At 48.0% G+C, this 21,793-nt stretch overlaps 1 protein-coding gene across 2 annotated transcripts in view; it reads right to left on the bottom strand.

The window, feature by feature from the left end:
- Positions 1 to 13,790: 13,790 nt before the first annotated feature.
- irf7 (interferon regulatory factor 7) overlaps positions 13,791 to 21,793 on the bottom strand; it is a 32,237-nt gene continuing 24,234 nt past the window's right edge. The window contains exons 10-11 of one of the 2 annotated variants that reach the window (XR_013498776.1): positions 20,742 to 21,355; positions 16,841 to 16,979 (exon numbers count right to left, since the gene is read on the bottom strand). Coding sequence is in view for 1 of the 2 variants with exons in the window: in XM_078220836.1 (XP_078076962.1) it covers positions 16,812 to 16,979 (168 nt within the window). In the remaining variant the exon portion in view is untranslated. Of the gene's footprint in view, positions 16,980 to 20,741; positions 21,356 to 21,793 lie in introns of both variants that reach the window. The other variant, XM_078220836.1, reaches the window with a different exon arrangement.

Here is a 21,793-nt window from a genome sequence, read left to right as displayed (position 1 = left end):
CCCATTCCCCTTATCCCTCACTCCCTGAGAGATCAAAAATCCCAACCTTAAACTTATTCAGTGATGGAATATTCCCCGGGGTAGAGAATTCCAAATATTCACAACCCTTTGAGTGAAGAGCATAAGAACTAGGAGCAGGAGTAGGCCATCTGGCCCCTCGAGCCTGCTCTGCCATTCAATAAGATCATGGCTGACCTTTTCGTGGACTCAGCTCCACTTACCCGCCCACTCACCATAACCCTTAATTCCTTTACTGTTCAAAAATTTATCTATCCTTGTCTTAAAAACATTCAATGAGGTAGCCTCAACTGCTTCACTGGGCAGGGAATTCCACAGATTCACAACCTTTTGGGTGAAGAAGTTCCTCCTCAACTCAGTCCTAAATCTCCTCCCCCTTATTTTGAGGCCATGCCCCCTAGTTCTAGTTTCACTTGCCAGTGGAAATAACTTTCTTGCTTCTATCTTATATATTCCCTTCATAATCTTATATGTTTCTATAAGATCTCCCCTCATTCCTCTGAATTCCAATGAGTATAGCCCCAGTCTACTCAGTCTCCTCATAAGCCAACCCTCTCAACTCCGGAATCAACCTAGTGAATCGCCTCTGCACCCCCTCCAGTGCCAGTATATCCTTTTTCAAGTAAAGAGACCAAAACTGTACATAGTACTCCAGGTGTGGCCTCACCAGCACCTTATACAGCTGCAACATAACCTCGCTGTTTTTAAACTCTATCCCTCTAACAATGAAGGACAAAATTCCATTTGCCTTCTTAATTACCTGCTGCACCTGCAAACCAACTCCTTGTGATTCTTGTACAAGGACACCCAGGTCCCTCTGTACAGCAGCATGCTGCAATTTTTTACGACTTAAATAATAGTCCATTTTGCTGTTATTCCTACCAAAATGGATGACCTCACATTCACAGAAATTTCTCCTCATCTCAGTCCTAATTGCCCTTATCCTAAGAGTGTGCCCCCATGTTTTAGATGTTATGCTTCTTATTTATTATAACAGCTTGAATGCAGAAGGTAGCTATAAACTCCCCACACTGGGCTGGGATTTGAATCAAAGATAGGCTAGAAAATGTTAGGACGGCAAGTTTCCTTCTCAAAAGTGACAAACAGCCCACCGGCTTCACGGCCCCTTTTATATGTATGAACTTTTTAATTATCAGATTTTTAAATGATCTCAAATTTACCAAATACCATTAATTTCATGTCCTGTCAGATTATTAATCCACGTCTCTGGTCCACTAACATAACCATTATATCAATATATCCAGGGATGGACATGGATGTGCTACACAGACATTGTCAACCTGTAAACACTTGTGACCTAAAATCACACAGCATAATGGCCACTTGGGTAAGTTGTGAATGGGCAGTGAGTGATCATTGTATCACTCTGCCAGCCAGTTCCCCGGAACTCATACCCCACCGAGAATCAGTGCCCATGAAAGCCAAAACCACTGAGCGTCAGCACCTATAGACTCCATTGCAAGTCAGTGTCCAAAAGCCCATGGGGGAAATCCATGGTCAGTGACCCATAGGATCATAGAATCCCTACAGTACAGAAGGGGGCCATTCGGCCCATCGAGTCTGCACTGACCACAAGGCCCCATGGTATCCTTACCTCAGCAAGGGTCAGTATCCAGGTAAACTGTACCTCACTGAATATCAGCACCTTCAAGAGAGGAAGAAAAATCAATCATCACAAACCAAGATGGGGGTAAATGTGAAGCTGCCACTTTAGGAAGTGTTGCTGGAGTTGTGCAGGCAACTGTTGAAGCATAGTCTCCATTCCCCATAACATGAGTTCAATCTAAGTACAAGACTGGGTCTGGTCCTTGCCCTACAGCAAATGGTTCAACCTTGGACTCTAGTCATATTTCCCCCCACTAGCAGCCTACGAGAAAGCAAGCCGACGGCACGGTGGCACTGTGGTTAGCACTGCTGTTTCACAGCGCCAGGAACCTGGGTTCGATTCCCAGCTTGGGTCACCGTCTGTGTGGAGTTTGCACGTTCTCCCCGTGTCTGCGTGGGTTTCCTCCGGGTGCTCCGGTTTCCTCCCACATTCTGAAAGACGTGCTGGTTCGGTGCATTGACCTGAACAGGCGCCGTTGTGTGGCGACTAGGAGAATTTCACAGTAACTTCATTGCAATGTTAATGTAAGCCTACTTGTGACCAATATATAAACTTTACTTTAAGAGAGAGGGATAGAAAGAAGAAGACAGAAAGAGAATTGTAAATGCACAGATGACATAACCTGCAGAATGGCGAGTGATGTAAAAGGCAAAGCTGCCACAGTCTGCTCTCCCCTTTGAGGTGGTGGTTTAACCTGAGGATCACCACACCTCAGGCAAGGGGCAAGGTTGAGAAGGCAGGGCCTTCATGAATAATCTCAACTGGTACGGAAATTGAACCAATGTTATTGGCATCACTTTGCATCACAAATTAGCCTTCCAGCCAACTGAGCTAACCAACTCTGAGAGTGATATATAGACTAGGGAGATGGGAATAAAAACATGATAAATAGTACAAGATTAAGCAAATATTTGGTGTGAGAAACATTGTAATTGGTAAGCTGTTAATGCATGGCAAACTCTGGAAGAGAAGCCACCAGCTTTCTGTGTAAAATGTTGGGGTGGTTTGCATATCCCTATATGAAATACCCATCCTACATTTAATTTGATTAGCAAATGTCTGTTACAGTACACTGCCCATTGTGTTAATCCAGGTCAAACATACTGGATGGGATTTTCCAGCCATAATAGCCCCAAAACCGGAAAATCCCACCTGAAATCAACGAACCTTTGCATGGTCCACAACCCCACCCCACCCACCACCCCCACCTACGATTCCCATGGCGGGTGGGACAGGAAAATTCCACTCTTGTCTGCACTGTTTGCTTGGTTTTTATCCTCGACTCTCCTGATTGTGACACCAAGACAAAATTAGGCATTTGTCCATGCGATATGTTACCTGAATTGCCCCAGGTTCAATCCCAGCTCCCTGCTGATTTGCTGGGGCAGTTAACTCCTTGGGTAATATGGTGAAGATTGTGAAATCCTGTAGGACATATTCCTGGAGTTCTGACCATGTGGTGTGATCGGAGAGGGTTGGGGGGGCGGGGGCTAATTGCAGGATATTTCAACTCTGTAAGCAGATATATTCCTCCTAACCCTCAAACCGTGCTGCAAGTGTCATTCACCTATCCCATTCTGCAGTTCTGACCTCAGTTCAGTGAACAAGAGTCCCTGAAGCGTGGTTAACAAGGCCAGCCAGCATTAAAGAAGTTTCATTCCAATATTAAAATGAGCGACCCACTTCCTGGGATTGGATTAGTCACCTGTTCCCAGCCCCACTTCTGTACAAAGCGGAACTGAGTGGGTTGCTGGCATGTCGGATTTCGCCTGACAGAAACAGGCCTGTTTTTGGCGGGTTAAAATGCCTCCTATTTCCTGCACAACATTGTCAGGGCATTACTCATCACCGGAACAGTACACAGAACTTCCTGGAAGGGTAGATGTCATGTTACGGCTCAGACTGTGGGCTCTAGCACATGGCTGTCTTCACAGACCTTTCTATTTCTTCTGAGTAAGAAGTCTCTCCCTGGATCCCGTGAGATTTAACTTTATGCAACAACCTACCATGTGGTACCTTGTCAAAGGCCTCGCTAAAGTCCATGTAGACAACATCAACTGCACTGCCCTCATCTACCTTCTTGGTTCCCCCTTCAAAAAACTCAATTAAATTTCTGAGACATGATTTTTCACTCACAAAGCCATGCTGACTGTCCCTAGTCAGTCCTTGCATCTCTAAATGTCTGTAGATCCTGTCTCTCAAAATACCTTCCGACAATTTACCCACCACAGATGTGAGGCTCACTGGCCTGTAGTTCCCAGGCTTTTCCCTGCAGCCCTTTTTAAACAAAGGCACAACATTTGCCACTCTCCAATCTTCAGGCACCTCACCCGTGACTACCGATGATTCAAATATCTCGGCTAGGGGACCCGCAATTTCCTCCCTAGCCTTCCACAACGTCCTGGTTTATACCTCATCAGGTCCCGGGGATTTATCTACCTTGATGCGCTTTAAGACTTCCAGCACCTCCTTCTCTGTAATATGTACACTCCTCAAGACATCAATATTTAATTCCCCAAGTTCCCTAACATCCATGTTTTTCTCAACAGTAAATACTGATGAGAAATATTCATTTAGGATCTCACCCATCTCTTGTGGATCCACATTTAGATTACCTTGTTGATCCTTAAGAGGCCCTACTCTCTCCCTTGTTACTCTTTTGCCCTTTACGTATTTGTAGAAGCTCTTTGGATTCTCCTTTGCCTTATCTGCCAAAACAATTTTGTGTCCCCTTTTTGCCCTCCCGATTTCTCTCTTCACTCTACTCCTACACTCCCTATACTCTTCAAGGGATTCACTTGATCCCAGCTGCCTATGCACGTCGTGTGCCTCTTTCTTCTTGACCAGGGCCTCAATATCCCGAGTCATCCAGGGTTCCTGACTTCTGCCAGCCTTGCCCTTCACTCCAAGAGGAATGTGTTTACCCTGAACCCTGGTTAACACACTTTTGAAAGTGTGCCACTTACCAGACATCCCTTGCTTTCCCACTGACTCCCCCAATTAACTTTTGAAAGTTCCTGCCTGATACCATCAAAATTGGCCTTGCCCCAATTTAGAATTTTAACTTTTGGGACAGACCTGTCATTCTCCATAGCTATCTTAAAACTAATAGGATTATGGTCACTGGTCCTAAAGTGATCCATCACTAACACTTCTGTCACCTGCCCTTCCTTATTTCCCAAGAGGAGGTCAAGTTTTGCCCCCTCTCTAGTCGGGCCATCCACATACTGAATGAGAAATTCCTCCTGAATACACTCAACAAATTTCTCTCCATCCAACCCTCCAATACTATGGCTGTCCCAGTCAATGTTGGGAAAATTAAAATCTCCGACTATTACCACCCTATTTTTCTCGGAGCTATCTGTAATCTCCTTACATATTTGCTCCTCAATTTCCCGCTGACTATTTGGGGGCCTATAGTACAACCCTATCAAAGTGATTTCCTCCTTCTTATTTCTCAGTTCTACCCATATAGACTCAGTGGCCGAACCCTCGGATATATCCCCTCTCAGTACGGCCATGATGCTTTCCCCTAATCAAAAGTGCAACTCCCCCTCCTCTCTTACCTCCTGTTCTATCTTTCCTATAGCATCTGTACCCTGGAACATTAAGCTGCCAGTCCTGTCCCTCCCTTAGCCATGTTTCAGTAATTGCTATAATATCCCAGTCCCACAGACCTATCAATGCCCTGAGTCCATCTGCCTTGCCCGTCAGGCCTCTTGCATTGAAATAAATGCAGTTTAATCTGGGACTTCCCTTGCTCTCTGTCTTGCTTCTGCCTGATCTGTCTGGTACTAGGATTACTGACACTGCCTTTACTAATTAATGTGCTCTCTAACTTCTGTGCTGTCCTCAAACTTCTCTTCTGTCTCCCTACTGCTTTGGATCCCACCCCCCTGCCAAACTAGTTTAAACCCTCCCAAGTGGCTCTAGCAAATCTCCCCACCAGGATGTTAGTTCCCCCTCCAGTTCAAATGTAACCCATCCCTCTTGAACAGATCAGTCCTTCCCCAGAAAAGATCCCAATGCCTGGGTGGGTCAGTCTGCACTGACGCACCCAGGCCCTATTCCCGTAACCCCACCTATTTACCCTGCTAATCCCCCTGAGACTCAGGTCAATTTAGCATAGCCAATCAACCCAATTCACACATCTTTGGACTGTGGGAGGAAACCCATGCAGACATGGGGAGAATATGCAAACTCCACACAGACAGATATCATCTTGGTTGAATTATGCTGACTGTATATTTCTCTGTGCTTAGTCAGTGTCTGCTGGTGTCATATCTTTGCAACATGATCGTGCTGCCTGCATTGTGACAGCAGGAAGCACTGCACTGGGAGATAAGGCTAAACCCCACCTCATACAGGAGACAGAGCATTGGGAAAGTGTTTTCCAAATAACTGTCACTATCTGTGATGCGCGTTATCATACACGAGGCTAGATGCTCGGGAAATAAAGGCTTTTATTTACTGTAATGAAGCAGCCAATAATTATATACACGATCCCAGACTGAGGGGTCCCAGCCAGAGCAGGGACCTTTATACCTCTCCCAGGAGGCGGAGCCCAACTGGGATGTACCACAACACTACAATACAAAGGTGTAACAACCCCACCCTAACCCCAACAGCAACAAGTAGCACAACCCATCCCTAACCCAACAGTAACATATGTACATCCTTGTAGTACTGGCCAGACCCTGGCTCAGTACTATCCAGTGGGAACCAACGATGGTTCACCACATTCACCCCTCCTTTGAGAACAAAGTCCGGCGGGGTACAAAAAAACCAGAATAAAATGTCATCAGTCTATAAGTTCAGACGGTCAGGGGGACCGCACCGTCGTTGTGACCTCCTCAATACCGGCGGTGACACCGGAGTAGGCACTTGCGGTGGCGTTCTCCCCAAGGCGGCGTCCAGCTGTTCTTCCACGGACTCACAGGCTGGTTGACCCTGAGGTGACAGTAGTCCATGGAGTCCTGACACGCCCTGCAGTGGCGACCATCTTCTGGACTCAGGCAAGCTGTACACGGGAGTAAAATGGTTAAGCAATGGTCCCGATGCTGCCCGCGCCTTGTCGGGGGGAGAAACAAGAGTTAAGGGGTTTGTAACAGGGGGTATGGGAGCGACAGGGGTTGCTACGTCCCCTGCTGGCGCCAGGTCTCGGATTGAGACCGTGTCCTCTCGCCCGTCAGGGTATGCCACATAGGCATACTGAGGGTTGGCGTGGAGGAGATGGACCTGTTCGACCAACGGGTCGGACTTGCGGGCCCTTACATGTCGCCGCAGGAGGACGGGTCCTGAGTACGTCAACCAAGACGGTAATGAGGTCCCCGAGGAAGACTTCCGAGGGAATGAAAACATCCTCTCAAGGGGAGTAGCATTGGTTGCCGTACACAGGAGTGAGCGAATAGAATGGAGCGCATCAGGGAGCACCTCTTGCCAACGGGAGACTGGAAGACTTTTTGACTTCAACGCCAGTAAGACAGCCTTCCAGACTGTAGCATTCTCACGTTCCACCTGTCCGTTACCCCTAGGGTTGTAGCTCGTGGTCCTACGAGAGGCAATCCCGTATGAGAGCAGGAATTGCCTCAAGTCATCGCTCATGAACGACGAGCCCCTGTCGCTGTGAATGTAGCCGGGGTACCCGAACAGGGTAAAGAGATCACGGAATGCCTTGATAACCGTGGCAGCGGATGTATCAGAGCAGGGAACAACAAAAGTGAACTTAGAGTACTCGTCAATGATATTGAGGAAGTACACATTCCGATCTGTTGAGGGAAGGGGGCCCTTAAAATCGACACTCAGTCTCTCGAAGGGACGAGTGGCCTTGACTAAATGTGCCCGGTCAGGTCGGTAAAAGTGCGGTTTGCATTCCGCGCAAACCCGACAGCTTCTTGTAACGGACCTGACGTCCTCCACCGAGTAGGGCAGGTTGCGGGCTTTTATAAAGTGGTAGAGCCGAGTGACCCCAGGATGGCATAGGTCATTATGGAGAGCCTGCAAACGGTCCTCCTGTATACTGGCGCATGTTCCACGTGAGAGGGCATCCGAGGGCTCATTGAGTTTCCCTGGACGGTACATGGTGTCGTAGTTATAGGTGGAGAGTTCAATTCTCCACCGCAAGATCTTGTCATTCTTGATCTTGCCCCTCTGCGTGTTATTAAACATGAACGCCATGGACCGCTGGTCCGTGATCAGGGTGAACCGTTTTCCCACCAGGTAATGGCGCCAGTGCCTGACGGCCTCCACAATGGCCTGGGCCTCCTTTTCCACCGCTGAATGCTGGATTTCGGGGCCTTGGAGGGTGCAGGAAAAAAATGCGACGGGCCTGCCCGCCTGGTTAAGTGTGGCGGCCAGGGCGAAATCAGATGCATCGCTCTCCACCTGAAAGGGGATGGACTCGTCAACAGCGTGCATCGTAGCTTTCGCGATGTCGGCTTTTAATTTATCGAAGGCCAATCGGGTCTCTGGCGTTAGGGGAAAAGTCGTGGACTTAATGAGCGGACGGGCTTTGTCCGCGTAATTGGGAACCCACTGCGCATAATAAGAGAAGAAGCCTAAGCATCTTCTCAGTGCTTTTGCACTAGGGGGCAAGGGAAGTTCAGAAAGGGGGCGCATGCGGTCTGGATCAGGGCCAATGACCCCGTTTTCCACCACGTATCCTAGGATGGCTAAACGGCGCGTACGAAACACACACTTCTCCCTGTTGTAGGTCAGGTTCAGGCGAGATGCAGTGCGTAGGAAATTCAGGAGATTCGTGTCGTGGTCCTGCTGGTCATGGCCGCAGATGGTGACATTATCCAGGTACGGGAAGGTAGCCCGCAGCCCGTTCTGGTCCACCATTCGGTCCATAGCATGCTGGAAGACCGAGACCCCATTGGTGACACCAAAGGGAACCCTGAGAAAGTGATACAAGCGACCATCCGCCTCAAAAGCCGTGTATTGTCGGTCCTCTGGGCGAATGGGGAGTTGGTGATAGGCAGACTTGAGGTCTATGGTGGAGAACACCCGGTACTGCGCAATCTGATTGACCATATCAGATATGCGCGGGAGGGGATACGCATCCAGCTGCTTGTATCGATTAATGGTCTGACTGTAGTCAATGACCATCCGGGGTTTGTTCCCGCTCTTGACCACCACGACCTGCGCCCTCCACGGACTAGCGCTGGGTTGTATGATCCTTTCTTTGAGGAGCCGCTGAACCTCAGATCGAATGAAGATCCGATCCTCAGCGCTGTAACGCCTACTTGTGGTCACGATGGGCTTGCAGCCTGGCACAAGATTCTGGAACAGGGAGGGTGGGGTGATCTTCAGCATCGAGAGGCTACAGGCGGGGCACGTTGGGCAATTTGGAGGCTGCTGTTCTCCCACTGACAGTGAAGGGAGTGGCCCACCGTACTGTAGGGTTACACTCCTCAAGTGGACCATGAAGTTTAGTCCAAGAAGTATTGGCGCGCAAAGGTACGGCAACACTAGGAGCTTGAAACGCTCGTAAACTGTGCCTTGCACCGTCAAAGTTACCACGCAACTCCCTAGCACGGTGACAGACCGGGACCTCGATGCCATAGAGATTGTCTGTTTGGCAGGTTGAATCCGGAGTCCACACTGCTTCACAGTGTCTGGGTGGATAAAGCTCTCAGTGCTCCCGCTGTCAAACAGACAATAAATCATGTGGTCATTTACCTGGATGTTCATCATAGATTTGTCAAGTCTATGAGGCTTGGCCTGGTCCAGGATGATCGACGCCACCGTTGGTTCATGAGTGCCACTGCAGGCAGCTGAAATTGACGAGGAGGACCCCTGCTGGTCGTTCGCGGTCGGTGCCGACCAACATGGCCACTCCCATAGGTCGCACGTGGGTGATGGCGCCAAACTCAGCGACCCCTGGTGGTCACACACCTCCGACTCCGTCGACCATAATGGCGTCGCCCTGGCCTCACACGTGGACGAACCCCTCGATGATTTCGACGACGAAGAGCCGAGCTCTGAAGAATCGCAGGCCGCACTGCCGTTCCTAGATTTTGATCGGCACACTTTCGAATAGTGCCCCTTCTTACCGCAGGCGGAGCACAACACAGCCTTAGCGGGACACCATTGCCGAGTATGCTTCGCTCCCCCACAGAAGTAACACCGCGGGCCGCCCGGAGCTGCTGCCGTCGTCTGGCCCGAGTGTGAGCACGCCATTACACAGCATTTCGAACCCGAGGGACGAGGAGGGTTTGGCGACTGCTCCTGCCACGTTGTCTCCACGTGGTCTTCCGGATACAATACTAGGCTTTTGGAGGCCGTCTCCAGCATCTCCGCTAGCTCGATTGCCTGGGTAAGGTCAAGGTTACCTTTCTCCAGTAGTTTAAGACGAATGTACGATGATCTGACTCCCGCCACAAAGGCATCTCGGGCGAGGTCGTTCATACTCTGCTCAGCCGACACAGCTTTGCAGTTACAGCCCCTGGCTAGCTGTAGGAGCTCGTTCGCATATTCCTCCATCGTTTCGCCAGACTGCCGTCGTCGAGTGGCTAAGAGGTAACGAGCGTGTATTTCATTGGGCGGTTTGATATAACGCTTCTTCAGAAGCTCGAGGGCCTTTGTGTAATCGGTGGCCGCACGGATCGCGAGGTAGACAGTGTCGCTTTCCCTCGCATGGAGGACCCGGAGTCTGTCATCATCTGTAGTGACCGCTGCGGAGGCTGCCAGGTAGTCTTCGAAACACTTCAGCCAGTGGTCGAAGGTGTTAGAGGCGCCCACCGCACGTGGATCTAGTGTAAGGCGTTCCGGCTTCAGTATCTGCTCCATACTCTCTTTTTTTTTCTTCGACGAGAGTTTAACAACAGTAAATAAAATTGATGCGCGTTATCATACACGAGGCTAGATGCTCGGGAAATAAAGGCTTTTATTTACTGTAATGAAGCAGCCAATAATTATATACACGATCCCAGACTGAGGGGTCCCAGCCAGAGCAGGGACCTTTATACCTCTCCCAGGAGGCGGAGCCCGACTGGGATGTACCACAACACTACAATACAAAGGTGTAACAACCCCACCCTAACCCCAACAGCAACAAGTAGCACAACCCATCCCTAACCCAACAGTAACATATGTACATCCTTGTAGTACTGGCCAGACCCTGGCTCAGTACTATCCAGTGGGAACCAACGATGGTTCACCACAATCTGTCCATAAATTGTTTTCTTGGGTTTGTGTAAAAACCAAAAGAGAAAACTCTAAATAAAGAAATGACTTTTCTCACCAGTTGGCATTGCTGTCGGAGGAAGGCGAGGTACTTTCTAAAAAATTCATTCATGGGATATGGGCATTATTGGCTGGCCAGTATTTATTGCTCATCCCTGGTTGCCCTTGGAGGGCAGCTGAGAGTCAACCACATTGCTGTGGCTCTGGAATCACATGTAGGCCAGACCAGATAAGGACGGCAGATTTCCTTCTCTAAAGGACATTAGTGAACTAGACGGGTTTTTCCGACAATTGACTATGATTTCATGGTCATCAGTAGATTCTGAGTTCCAGGTATTTTTATTGAATTCAAATTCCACCATCTGCCATGGCGGGATTCAAACCCAGATCTCCAGAGCATTCGTTGAGTTTCTGGATTAATAGTCTAGCGACAATACCACCAGACCAACACCTCCCCTGCATCTCACAGTCTTGACAGCACAGAAGGGGGCCATTCAGCCCATCCCTGGCTTTCTGAAGAGCACTCTATCCAGTCCCCCTCCCTCTGCCTTATTCTCGTAACTTTGCACATTCATTTCGGCTAGCAGTCCCATTCCCTTTGGAATACCTCGATCGAAACGGCCTCCGCCACCCTCTGAGGAAGTTTGTTCCAGACTCCAATCACTGAGTGAAAAAATATTCCTCACATTACTTCTACTAATTTGCCAATTATTTTAAATTGGTGCCCTTGAGTTCTTGATGCTCTCTTGAGTGGGAACAGTTTCTCATTCTCTACCTTGTTCATACCCCTCAGGATCTTGAATACTTCGATCAAGTCTCCTCGCAGCCCTCCCCCCCCCCCCCCCCGAGGAAAACAGTCTCAACCTCTCCAATCAATCCTCATAGCTACTGGATGGGTTAATGTTTTTTAAAAATGGGATTCGGCAATATAACAAGCGCTGACACACTGAAAACAGGAGCGAGGTGAAGGTCCAGAATAAAGCCAACACCATTATTGTTAAATGCAAGCCAAAATTGAACTGATGTATCGGGGCAGCGATCAGAGGTCAGAGTTCAATGAGCAGTCCCTATGTATCTTGAGATCTTTGTCTTTTTGAGGTTGTCGGTTACTGTAGTGGAATATTGTCCTTCCGAGCCTCCCGGTGATAAAGTCTTTTCTCCCACCTCCACAGAAGAACTAAAATATTGAAAGAAAATAGTAATAGCTCCGTGTTACCTCTTATGCACTGCTGGTGTTCTGGAGGTTAGTGTCGGTTACTATTCCCGTTGAAAAGGTGGTGCCACAGATTGGTACAGCCACTGCGGCTTTAACAGAGCGATCTTGGTGGTGGGTCTTCTTCAACCTCGATCAGTTTGACACAACAGATAGGCTTGCTAGGCCATTTCACACAGGTGTTAATAAATCACATTCATTTGGAGTCATAGCCTGGAGTTTGCCAACTCCCACAAGCTCTGGAATTACCTCCCTAAACCTCTCCAACTCCTAATCACAGGAGTTACCCCACAGGAGACCATTCAGCCCATTGTGTGTGTGTGCTGGCTCTCTAAAGGAGCAACTCACCCAGTGTCACTCCCCCACCACCCCAAGTCCTACACATTCTTCCTTTTCAGTTAATAATCCATGTCCTGTCTGAAAGCCCTGATTGCATTACTGAGGCAGCATCATTCTAGATCTTGACCATGTATAAAAACAGTCTCATTTCGTTATGTTGTTATTTTTACCAATTATCTTCAATTTTTGCCCTTTGGTTTTGTTATGTTCCTATGAAGCGGTGTGGGACAATTGGTTGTATTAAAATGTTATAAATATACAAGTAAATCCAGGTCAGCACACCCCAGTGTGCACTGAGGGAGCGCCGCACCGTCAGAGGGTCAGTGCTGAGGGAGCGCCGCGCCGACAGAGGGTCAGTACTGAGGGAGTGCTGCACTGTCAGAGGGTCAGTACTGAGGGAGCGCCGGACCGACAGAGGGTCAGTGCAGAGGGAGCGCCGCACCGTCAGAGGGTCAGTGCAGAGGGAGCGCCGCACCGACAGAGGGTCAGTGCAGAGGGAGTGCCGCACCGACAGAGGGTCAGTGCAGAGGGAGCGCCGCACCGACAGAGGGTCAGTGCAGAGGGAGCGCCGCACCGACAGAGGGTCAGTGCAGAGGGAGCGCCGCACCGACAGAGGGTCAGTGCTGAGGGAGCGCCGCACCGAAAGAGGGTCAGTGCAGAGGGAGCGCCGCACCGTCAGAGGGTCAGTGCAGAGGGAGCGCCGCACCGACAGAGGGTCAGTGCTGAGGGAGCGCCGCACCGACAGAGGGTCAGTGCTGAGGGAGCGCCGCACCGACAGAGGGTCAGTGCTGAGGGAGCGCCGCACCGACAGAGGGTCAGTGCTGAGGGAGCGCCGCACCGTCAGAGGGTCAGTGCAGAGGGAGTGCCGCACCGTCAGAGGGTCAGTGCAGAGGGAGCGCCGCACTGACAGAGGGTCAGTGCAGAGGGAGCGCCGCACCGACAGAGGGTCAGTGCAGAGGGAGCGCCGCCCTGTTGAAGGGGTGCTAGTGAAGGGGCAGCACTGTGAGAGTCAATACGGAGGGCAAGTGGTGTCATCTTTTAAATGTAATATTATGCATATGCAGTGACTAAAGATTTGGTGACATTTCAGAGATATATGGAACAGGTGGAGCTAGATTAACCAGTTTTTTGTCTTGTGGCTGTGGGATCTTGCTGTTCCCAAATTCTGAGTGACTACAATTAAAACAACTGAGGCACATCCTGACAATGTGAGATTCAAGGGCTGTTGAAACCCAGTGGACGTAGGACTGGATAGTGGCTGTTACCGCAGAGAACCAGCCAGGCCCCAGGAATATCAGTCCCTCCCCAAACATTGGGCACAATTTCTATAAATAAGCACACGAAACACCAACATAGCAGCTTAAGTGATGCAAAACAGGACTGAAAATAACTACTGAATCCAAGGAATTTTTCTCCATGTTTTAATAAACTAATATAATCTTAAACAGCAACAAAGATATAAAATATACAGATAGAGACACAGGAATATATACACTTCACCCTTCAAACCCCAATGAGACGATTCAAGCTTTGCTGGGCTGAGAAAAAGATTTTAAGTGCAGAGGTTAAAGTGGTTGGATGGTGGGGGGACCTCAGACTGCAGGTGTTGTCTCCTCGTGGTCAGCGAGACAACAAATACCACTTGGAATGTACATCTTCCTCATCGTGCTCCCCCTCCACCCTCTTTACATTTGGGTCATGTTAAATCCAATCAGCGGCTGTCCAGAATGCACATCAGGTACCCTCTCCCCTTAACCACAGGGAGACCCTGGCATCTGGACTACAATCAGTGCTGTCTGATGGATTCAATGAAGATTACCTTGCCCCCAAGGCAAGAACCATTCTGAGCCTGGAGTGCGGACCACAACACAAATGGAACATTGTCTGCTTCAGAGAATTCAGTTTAGAAATTCATCAAACACTCTGATCTTCTCGGCAGCTCAATGAACTCCTTCAAACTATTTCTTGGGGAAATGGGAGTAATAGTGCATTTACTACCAACATCTGGTAGAACAAAATGGGATCGATGGTCCCATCATTGACTATGGAGCAACTTCAATCTCCACCAGCGAGCACCAATTCCATTCCCAAAGCCAATTTTGGGAATGGCCACGTGACCAAATCACTCGCATCTGCCACTTCCCCGAATATAGCCATAGGCAGATTCTGCTCTGACCAACGAGCAACAAGTTTAAATGGAATCTAATCAGCCTGTTCCCGAGCTGATTTTTTAATAAGTGACGTTTGCGTTGAAGATGTGCTGGCATCTTGGATAGAAAAAAAAAAATGGGCGCACAACATGCCAGCTGATCAACCGAAACGGTATATCCAGTCTCCCATCACCCTTACCCCACACACCACCACTCCCCACCCTGGTCAACAGGGAGGGAAATGGGGGGGCGAGCTGTGGAAGGAATGATTGATGCACGAACACAAAATGCTGGTATTTTCCGGCCTCGCTCGGGCTAGGCTCGTAAAATGCCGCTCCGAGGCCAACGGAGAATTCCGTTCTGCGAGCCGGAATTGGGGCGGGCAAGGCGGTAAAATTCCAGCCAACGTGTGTGCAGAGGCCTGTCATACAGGCAATTCTAAAAATATCAAAAATCTGCAAAATTATACCATAAACCTGATACTTGTGCAAATTCTTGTCGAGGAATCACTGAAATTCATCGATTATAGTGCAAAATTCTCCAGACTGATGATTACCGCGTCAGAGTGCTGATCAGATCAATACAGATTGGTCCTAGTTCACAGTTTACACGGAAGCCCTTAAGTCATTTGCTGTAAACATTTCTATCTCCATCCTACCCGAGGATTATTGACTCTTTGTAACCAGCACTCTCTGAATGCTCAGCAGTGTGGGTTACTCTGCCTGAATTCAAGCCATCAGTGACTCACTGATGAGATGGATGGTCAGGTTTTCTCCTTTTACTCTGGTTTAATTTTTTTTTTTTTTTTAAATCGCTTGACTTGCAAGGGGTCAACATTTTCATAAAAGGCAACATCGATTAAAAATATTAAACCACATTAAATATAAATAGTTATCAAACTTGAAGGTTGCCCCACACTCAGTGGCTGGCTCATCCACCATGATGGATTCTGCCGCGAAATTCATGTGGAGATCCTGGTGTTGGATTGGTGTGGGCACAGTAAGAAGTCTCACATCGCCAGGTTAAAGCCCAACAGGTTTATTTTGGAATCACGAGTTTAACTCACCCGATGAAGGAGCAGCGCTCCGAAAGTTTGATACCAAATAAATCTGTTGGACTTTAGTGGAAATTCATTGTTGAGTGTTAAATTGTTTCATCTGCTTGAGAAATAGACACCTCCTCGTTATGATAAAGGCTCAAGCCCTCTGTTTAATGCTGGGAAAATAATTTTTCAGCAGGGCAGCATACAGCACCAATCAGCCTATCCAGTCTGTGCCCATTTTTCAAAGGCACTTGGACTTTCGAAACTAATACTCGCTTCGGATGGCACGGCGGCACAGTGGTTAACACTGTTACCTCACAGCACCAGGGGACCTGGGTTCGATTCCTGGCCTGGGTCACTGACTGTGTGGAGTCTGCATGTTCTCCCCGTGACTGTGTGGGTTTCCTCTGGGTGTTCTGGTTTCCTCCCACAGTCTGAAAGACGTGCTGGTTAAGTGAATCGGCTATGCTAAATTCTCCCTCAGTGTACCCGAACAGGCGCCGGGGTGTGGCAACTAGAGGATTTTCACAGCAACTTCATTGCAGTGTGAATGTAAGCCCACTTCTGACTAATAAATAAGCTTTCAAAAAAAAAAGAGGCGATTTTCAAGGCATGCAGTGTGTACTCCTCTCCTTCCTTTACTACCAACCCTGAACAGGATGATATTGCAAACTGAGAGTTTATCAAATAGCCACAGAAGAACATCTCCACCCAAAATGATGGTGTGTTTTTTTTAAATAACAAAAACTGGCACTGATGGACCTTCTGAGTGGTAGCTTAGTGTGTCTTTCTTTACCCAAGAGTAGTTCCTGCTCCTGCCTGCCTGTAATGGAAATGGCACTGTGGAGAACTATGTGAGGACTTGGAGTTTTAATCTTCTGAACATTGCTTTCCTTTATCAGCATTAACCAGAGGAGAGAGAAGCATCTTCTGATCCAGCTTCTCAAACACTCGCAAACAGTCCAAATGCTTTGACTAGTAACTAGAAAGAAGCAAGGTGCAATAAACATCCCTCTGAGGTCCAAAAGATGAAGATTTAGATTCACCCAGAGTTTACAGTCACAAAGGTTAGGAAACAGTGACGAGTTCTAGAAGATCCTTCTGGATAAGCATTGTAGGAATTGGGTGGGAATGAGCTATGTGAGATTAAAAGAAAGCCTTCTTAACAGGTTGAGAGTGTTGATAGTTGTAGATATTCGAAGCCCATTTCTTGGGGCCAGTGCTCCAGCTACACTAACTCCATTCCATGCTCTCCAATTCGTTGACTAAAGCCTGGAGGTTCTCGATGGAGGACAAGTTGGAACTGTTGGAGATCTGCAGGCTGACGTTCTCACTGGTTAGTGAGGATGCTCCATCTTGGTGGGCCTTTTCAATCAGCCAGGTACAGACTTTAGGAACAACCTAAGGATTGAAAACAGAAGAAAGGCTTTTCATTTCAAATTTTTACTGAATTCAAATTTCAGCATCTGTAGTGGTGGGATTTGAACCTGGGTCCCACAGCATTACCCTGGATCACAAGTCCAGTGACAGTACCACTATGCCACCGTCTCCCCTAATAGAGGTAGTAGTAGAGGTGGGTACAATTATGTCTTTTAAAAAGTGTTTAGACAGTTATATGAGTAAGATGGCTATAGAGGGATATGGGCCAGGCATGGGCAATTGGGACTAGCTTAGTGGTTAATAAAAAAGGAGGCAGCATGGACAAGTTGGGCCGAAGAGCCTGTTTCCATGCTGTTAACCTCTAACTCCAAGAAAGAACGAACACATTGAAGGAATGAGGTTCAGCTGCTCAAAGGAAAAGAAAACAAAACCTTTCAAGTTCTGTCAATGGTGAAATTTATTAGGCTTATGTTTTTAAGTAATGTCACAGTTCAACCATTAATCATAATATCCCTACAACGCAGAAGAGGCTATTCAGCCCATCAAGTCTGCACCGACTTTCTGACAGAGTGTCTAAGACAGACCCCCTCCCCGCAACACCAAACATATACCATGGCTAACCCATCTAACCTACACATATCCAGGTACCTCTGGATCTCAGAGCAAAGAGCCTGGGTGAGCTGGGGTTGTTAAAGGGTCTCAGTTTCCCTTCCCCCCAGGAATAGAGGAAGAGTGCTCCTTTTGTAGAATCATAGAATGATCTCAGAGAGTCGTTTGGCCCATTGAACTTGACCCAGCTTTTTGCGAGAGTATTCAATTAATCCTACTCTATTTTTGCCCCCAGAGTCAGAGTTTACAGCACATTAAGAGGCCCTTCAGCCCATCATGTTTGTGTCGGCCATCAAGTACCTATCCCAATTTCCAGTACTTAGTCCATTGTCTTGCATGCTATTGTGTATCAAGTGCTCATCTAAATGCTTTGGCAAAATTTCCCCCTTTTGATATTTAGTGAATTTCCTTTTGAAAATTACTGCAGAATCTGCAACCTCACCACACTCTGGGTGGAGAAATTTCTTCTTATCTCAATCCTAGATTATCCCATATCCTTAGACTGTGACCCCTGGTTCCAGACACCCCCACCATTGCAAACATCTTTCCTGTACCTACCTGTCTATTCCGGTTAGAATTTTATGAGATCTCCCCTCATTCTTCTAAACCCCAGCAAATATAATCCTCACACAATGTCAGTCCTGCCATCCCAGGAATCAGTCTGGTAAACCTTCACTGTACTCCCCCCATAGCAGGAACATCCTTCCTCAGATAAGGAGACCAAAATGGCACACAGTATTCCAGATGCGGGCCTCACCAAGGCTCTGTACAACAGCAACAAGACATCCCTGCTCCTGTACTTGAATCTTCTCGCTATGAAGGCCAACATACCATTTGCCTTCTTCATCACCTGCATTCATACTTTCAGTGACTGGTGTTCGAGGACACCCAAGTCTCGTTGCACATTCCACTCTCCCAATCTAAAGCCATTCAGATAACAATCTGCCTTCCTGTTTTTGCTTCCGAAGTGGATAACCTCACATTTATCCACATTATACTGTATCTGCCAATCATCTGCCCATTCACTCAACTTGTCCAAATCACATTGAAGCATCTTTGTATCCTCCTCACAGCTCACCCTCCCACCCAGCTTCGTGTCATCTGCAAATTTGGTGATATCACATCTAGTTTCCTCATCTAAATTATTAATACATATAGCAAATAGCTAGGGTCCCAGCACTGATCCCTGTAGTACCCCACTAGTCACTGCTTAACATTTGGAAAGAGACCCATTTATTCCTACTCTTTGTTTCCTGTCTGCCAATCAGTTTTCTATCCATCTCAATACACTACCCCCAATCCATGCACTTGAATTAAACATGCTAATCTCTTATGTGGGACTTTGTCAAAAACCAAATAAACCACATCCACTTGCTCCCCCTCATCAGCTCTACATCCTCAAAGAATTCCAATAGATTTGCCAAACATGATTTCTGTTTCATAAATCCATGCTGACTAATTCATCCCCTTTATTGCAAATTCTCCTTGTCCCACTCCCATTGTTTTTCACTGCGGCCCTGTTTGACTCTGGCCTTTGATTTCTCTGATTTCACTTTTCTAATTCCCCGTCTCCCCCTCTTTTGACCTCCTTGCTTAGGTTCCCATCTCCCCGGCAATTTTAGTTTAAAACCCTCCCCAAGCACTCTAGCAAATACTTGCCCGAGGACATCAGTCCAGGTCCTGCCCGGGTACAAATTGTCCAGTTTGTGCTGGTCCCACCACCCCCAGAACCACTCCTAAATGTCCCAGGAATCCAAAACCCTCCCAATCTCTTCAGCCACGTATTCATCTGATATATCAACAAAGAACAATACAGCACAGGAACAGGCCCTTCAAGCCTGCGCCACTCATGTGTTCCTAACTAGACCATCCGTTTGTATCCCTCTATTCCCAGTCTGTTCATGTTGCTATCTCGATAAGTCTTAAATGATCCTAGCATGTCTGCCTCAACCACCTTGCTTGGTAGTGCATTCCAGGCCCCCACCACCCTCTGTGTAAAATATGTCCACCGCATATCTGTATTGAACCTTACCCCCCTTACCTCGAACTTGTGACCCCTTGTGTTTGTCATTTCTGACCTGGGAAAAAGCTTCCAACTGTTCACCCTATCTATGCCCTTCATAATTTTATAAACTTCTATTAGGTCACCCCTCAACCTCTGTCTTTCCAGGAGAACAAACCTAGTTTACCCAATCTCTCCTCATAGCCAAGACCCTCCATACCAGGCAACATCCTGGTAAACCTTTTCTGCACTCTCTCCAAAGCCTCCACGTCCTTCTGGTCGTGTGGCGACCAGAACTGGACGCAGTATTCCAAATTCTGGTAGAAATATCCTGCTATTTCTGCTCTGACAAGCATGGAGCACCTTCTGCTTTAAGGACCTGATCCTTTTTTTAAAAAACTTATATTGTTTGTACCAATGTATACCATGACCACTGGCTATTCACCGAATCCCTATAGAATGTGCTGTGGCATCCTTGACCCTGGCACCAGGGAGGCAACATACCATCCTGGAGTCTCATTTGCAGCCACAGAAAGATCAATCTATTCCCTTCACAATTGAATCCTCTATGACTAACGCATTCCCACACTTTTTACTCCTCTCCCATGCAGCACTGCCAACCGTGTGCAACGAACTTGCTGTTCCCCCACCGCCCCCCCCCTCCCCCCAACCCCACACACCAAGAAGCCATTCCGCCCAACAGCATCCAAAGCTTGTATACCAGTTTTGAAGGGGAAATGGGCACAGGAGTGTCATGCACTTGCTCTGTCTGGTGATCACCCACTCCCTTCCTGTCAGTAGAGTCTTAGCCTGTGGTGTGACCACCTCTCTATATGTGCTATCCATGATACTCTCCACCTCGTGGATGCTCCACAGCTGCCGCACCAGCTTCGAAATCCAGCTTCCAGGAGCTGCAGTTGGAGACACTCCCACACACATGCTGTTCCCAGGCACTGGAACTGTTCCTGGTTTCCCACATAGAACAGAAGGAGCACACCATAGCTTTGACCTCTTCTGCTATGTCTTAGCCCTTTAAATAAACCTTTCCGAAGATACTTAAAATCAAATACTCTAGGATCCATCATTCCAGAATATAGTCCTTAAAAACTAAACCTCTTAATGATGTCCTTACAAGCAACAAAAGCAGCAAATATTTACCTGACTGTACTCACCCAATCAGCTGCTCCGACTTGCCACATTACTTTGAATCTTGACATCAGTGAAGGAGCTCCAAACTCCAAGCTAGAACTCCGATATCTCGCGCTGTTTTCAATCACCCGACTGCGCCTCTACTTGCACTGTTTGCAATCTCTACCTCATGCTCTGTGATCTCTCGACTCCTCTGGCGCTCTCTCTCCCAGGTCTCCACCGGCTCCCTCTCTCCCGGGTCTCCACCGGCTCCTCTGGCGCTCTCTCTCCCGGGTCTCCACTGGTTCCTCTGGCGCTCTCTCTCCCGGGTCTCCACTGGCTCCTCTGGCGCCCTCTCTCCCGGGTCTCCACCGCCTCTTCTCATGCTTACTCCCTGACCTCCCGCACTCCTTTAATATATTTCCAAGTCAGAATGATGGAAGACTTAGAGGGGGAACGTACAGGCAGTGGCGTTCCCATGCATCTGCTGCCCTTGGTGGTTGAGGTTGTGGGCTTGGAAATAGAATCCATTCAGGATAGAAGTCAGCCAGCAATTAAAATCACTCGACCTTACACTGCTGCAGGCGGGAATCTGCTGCAACTTCTGCCGGAAGGATCAATCTGCACCAGAACAACTTCAGTTTTTCTTTAATAGAGTCTGAAGACCAATGCAGAAGGAAACAGCCCAAGAAATGAAGCGCATGGAATTATGTAGAACGTACAGTGCAGAAACAGCCCAACTGCTCCAAGCCAGTGTTTCTACACGAGCTTCCTGCAACTCTACTCCATCTCTCACTATCTACATAACCTTCTGTTCCTTTTGTCCTCATTTATCTAACTTCCCCTTAAAAATATTGGGGGCGATTCCCTCATCCCGCGGCGCTAAAATATTAACTGCTCCGCACCGGAAATCGGCGGGAGGTGGGGCTAGCATTTAAATAATAATTTAAATATCATTTATATGCTATTAGTGGGCCCAGGATTGAATTCTCCAGACCCGCTAGCCTCTCCCGCCCTGCCACAGTATTTCACTCCGGAGGGGTTTACAGCAGCTCCCCACTTTCGGGGAACTAGCGGTCCGACCTTGCTGGAGTGA

This window comes from Mustelus asterias, chromosome 9, assembly GCF_964213995.1.
Source record: "Mustelus asterias chromosome 9, sMusAst1.hap1.1, whole genome shotgun sequence".
In the NCBI taxonomy this organism is placed as follows: Eukaryota; Metazoa; Chordata; class Chondrichthyes; order Carcharhiniformes; family Triakidae; genus Mustelus; species Mustelus asterias.
This window is presented reverse-complemented; position numbering and strand designations above follow the sequence as displayed.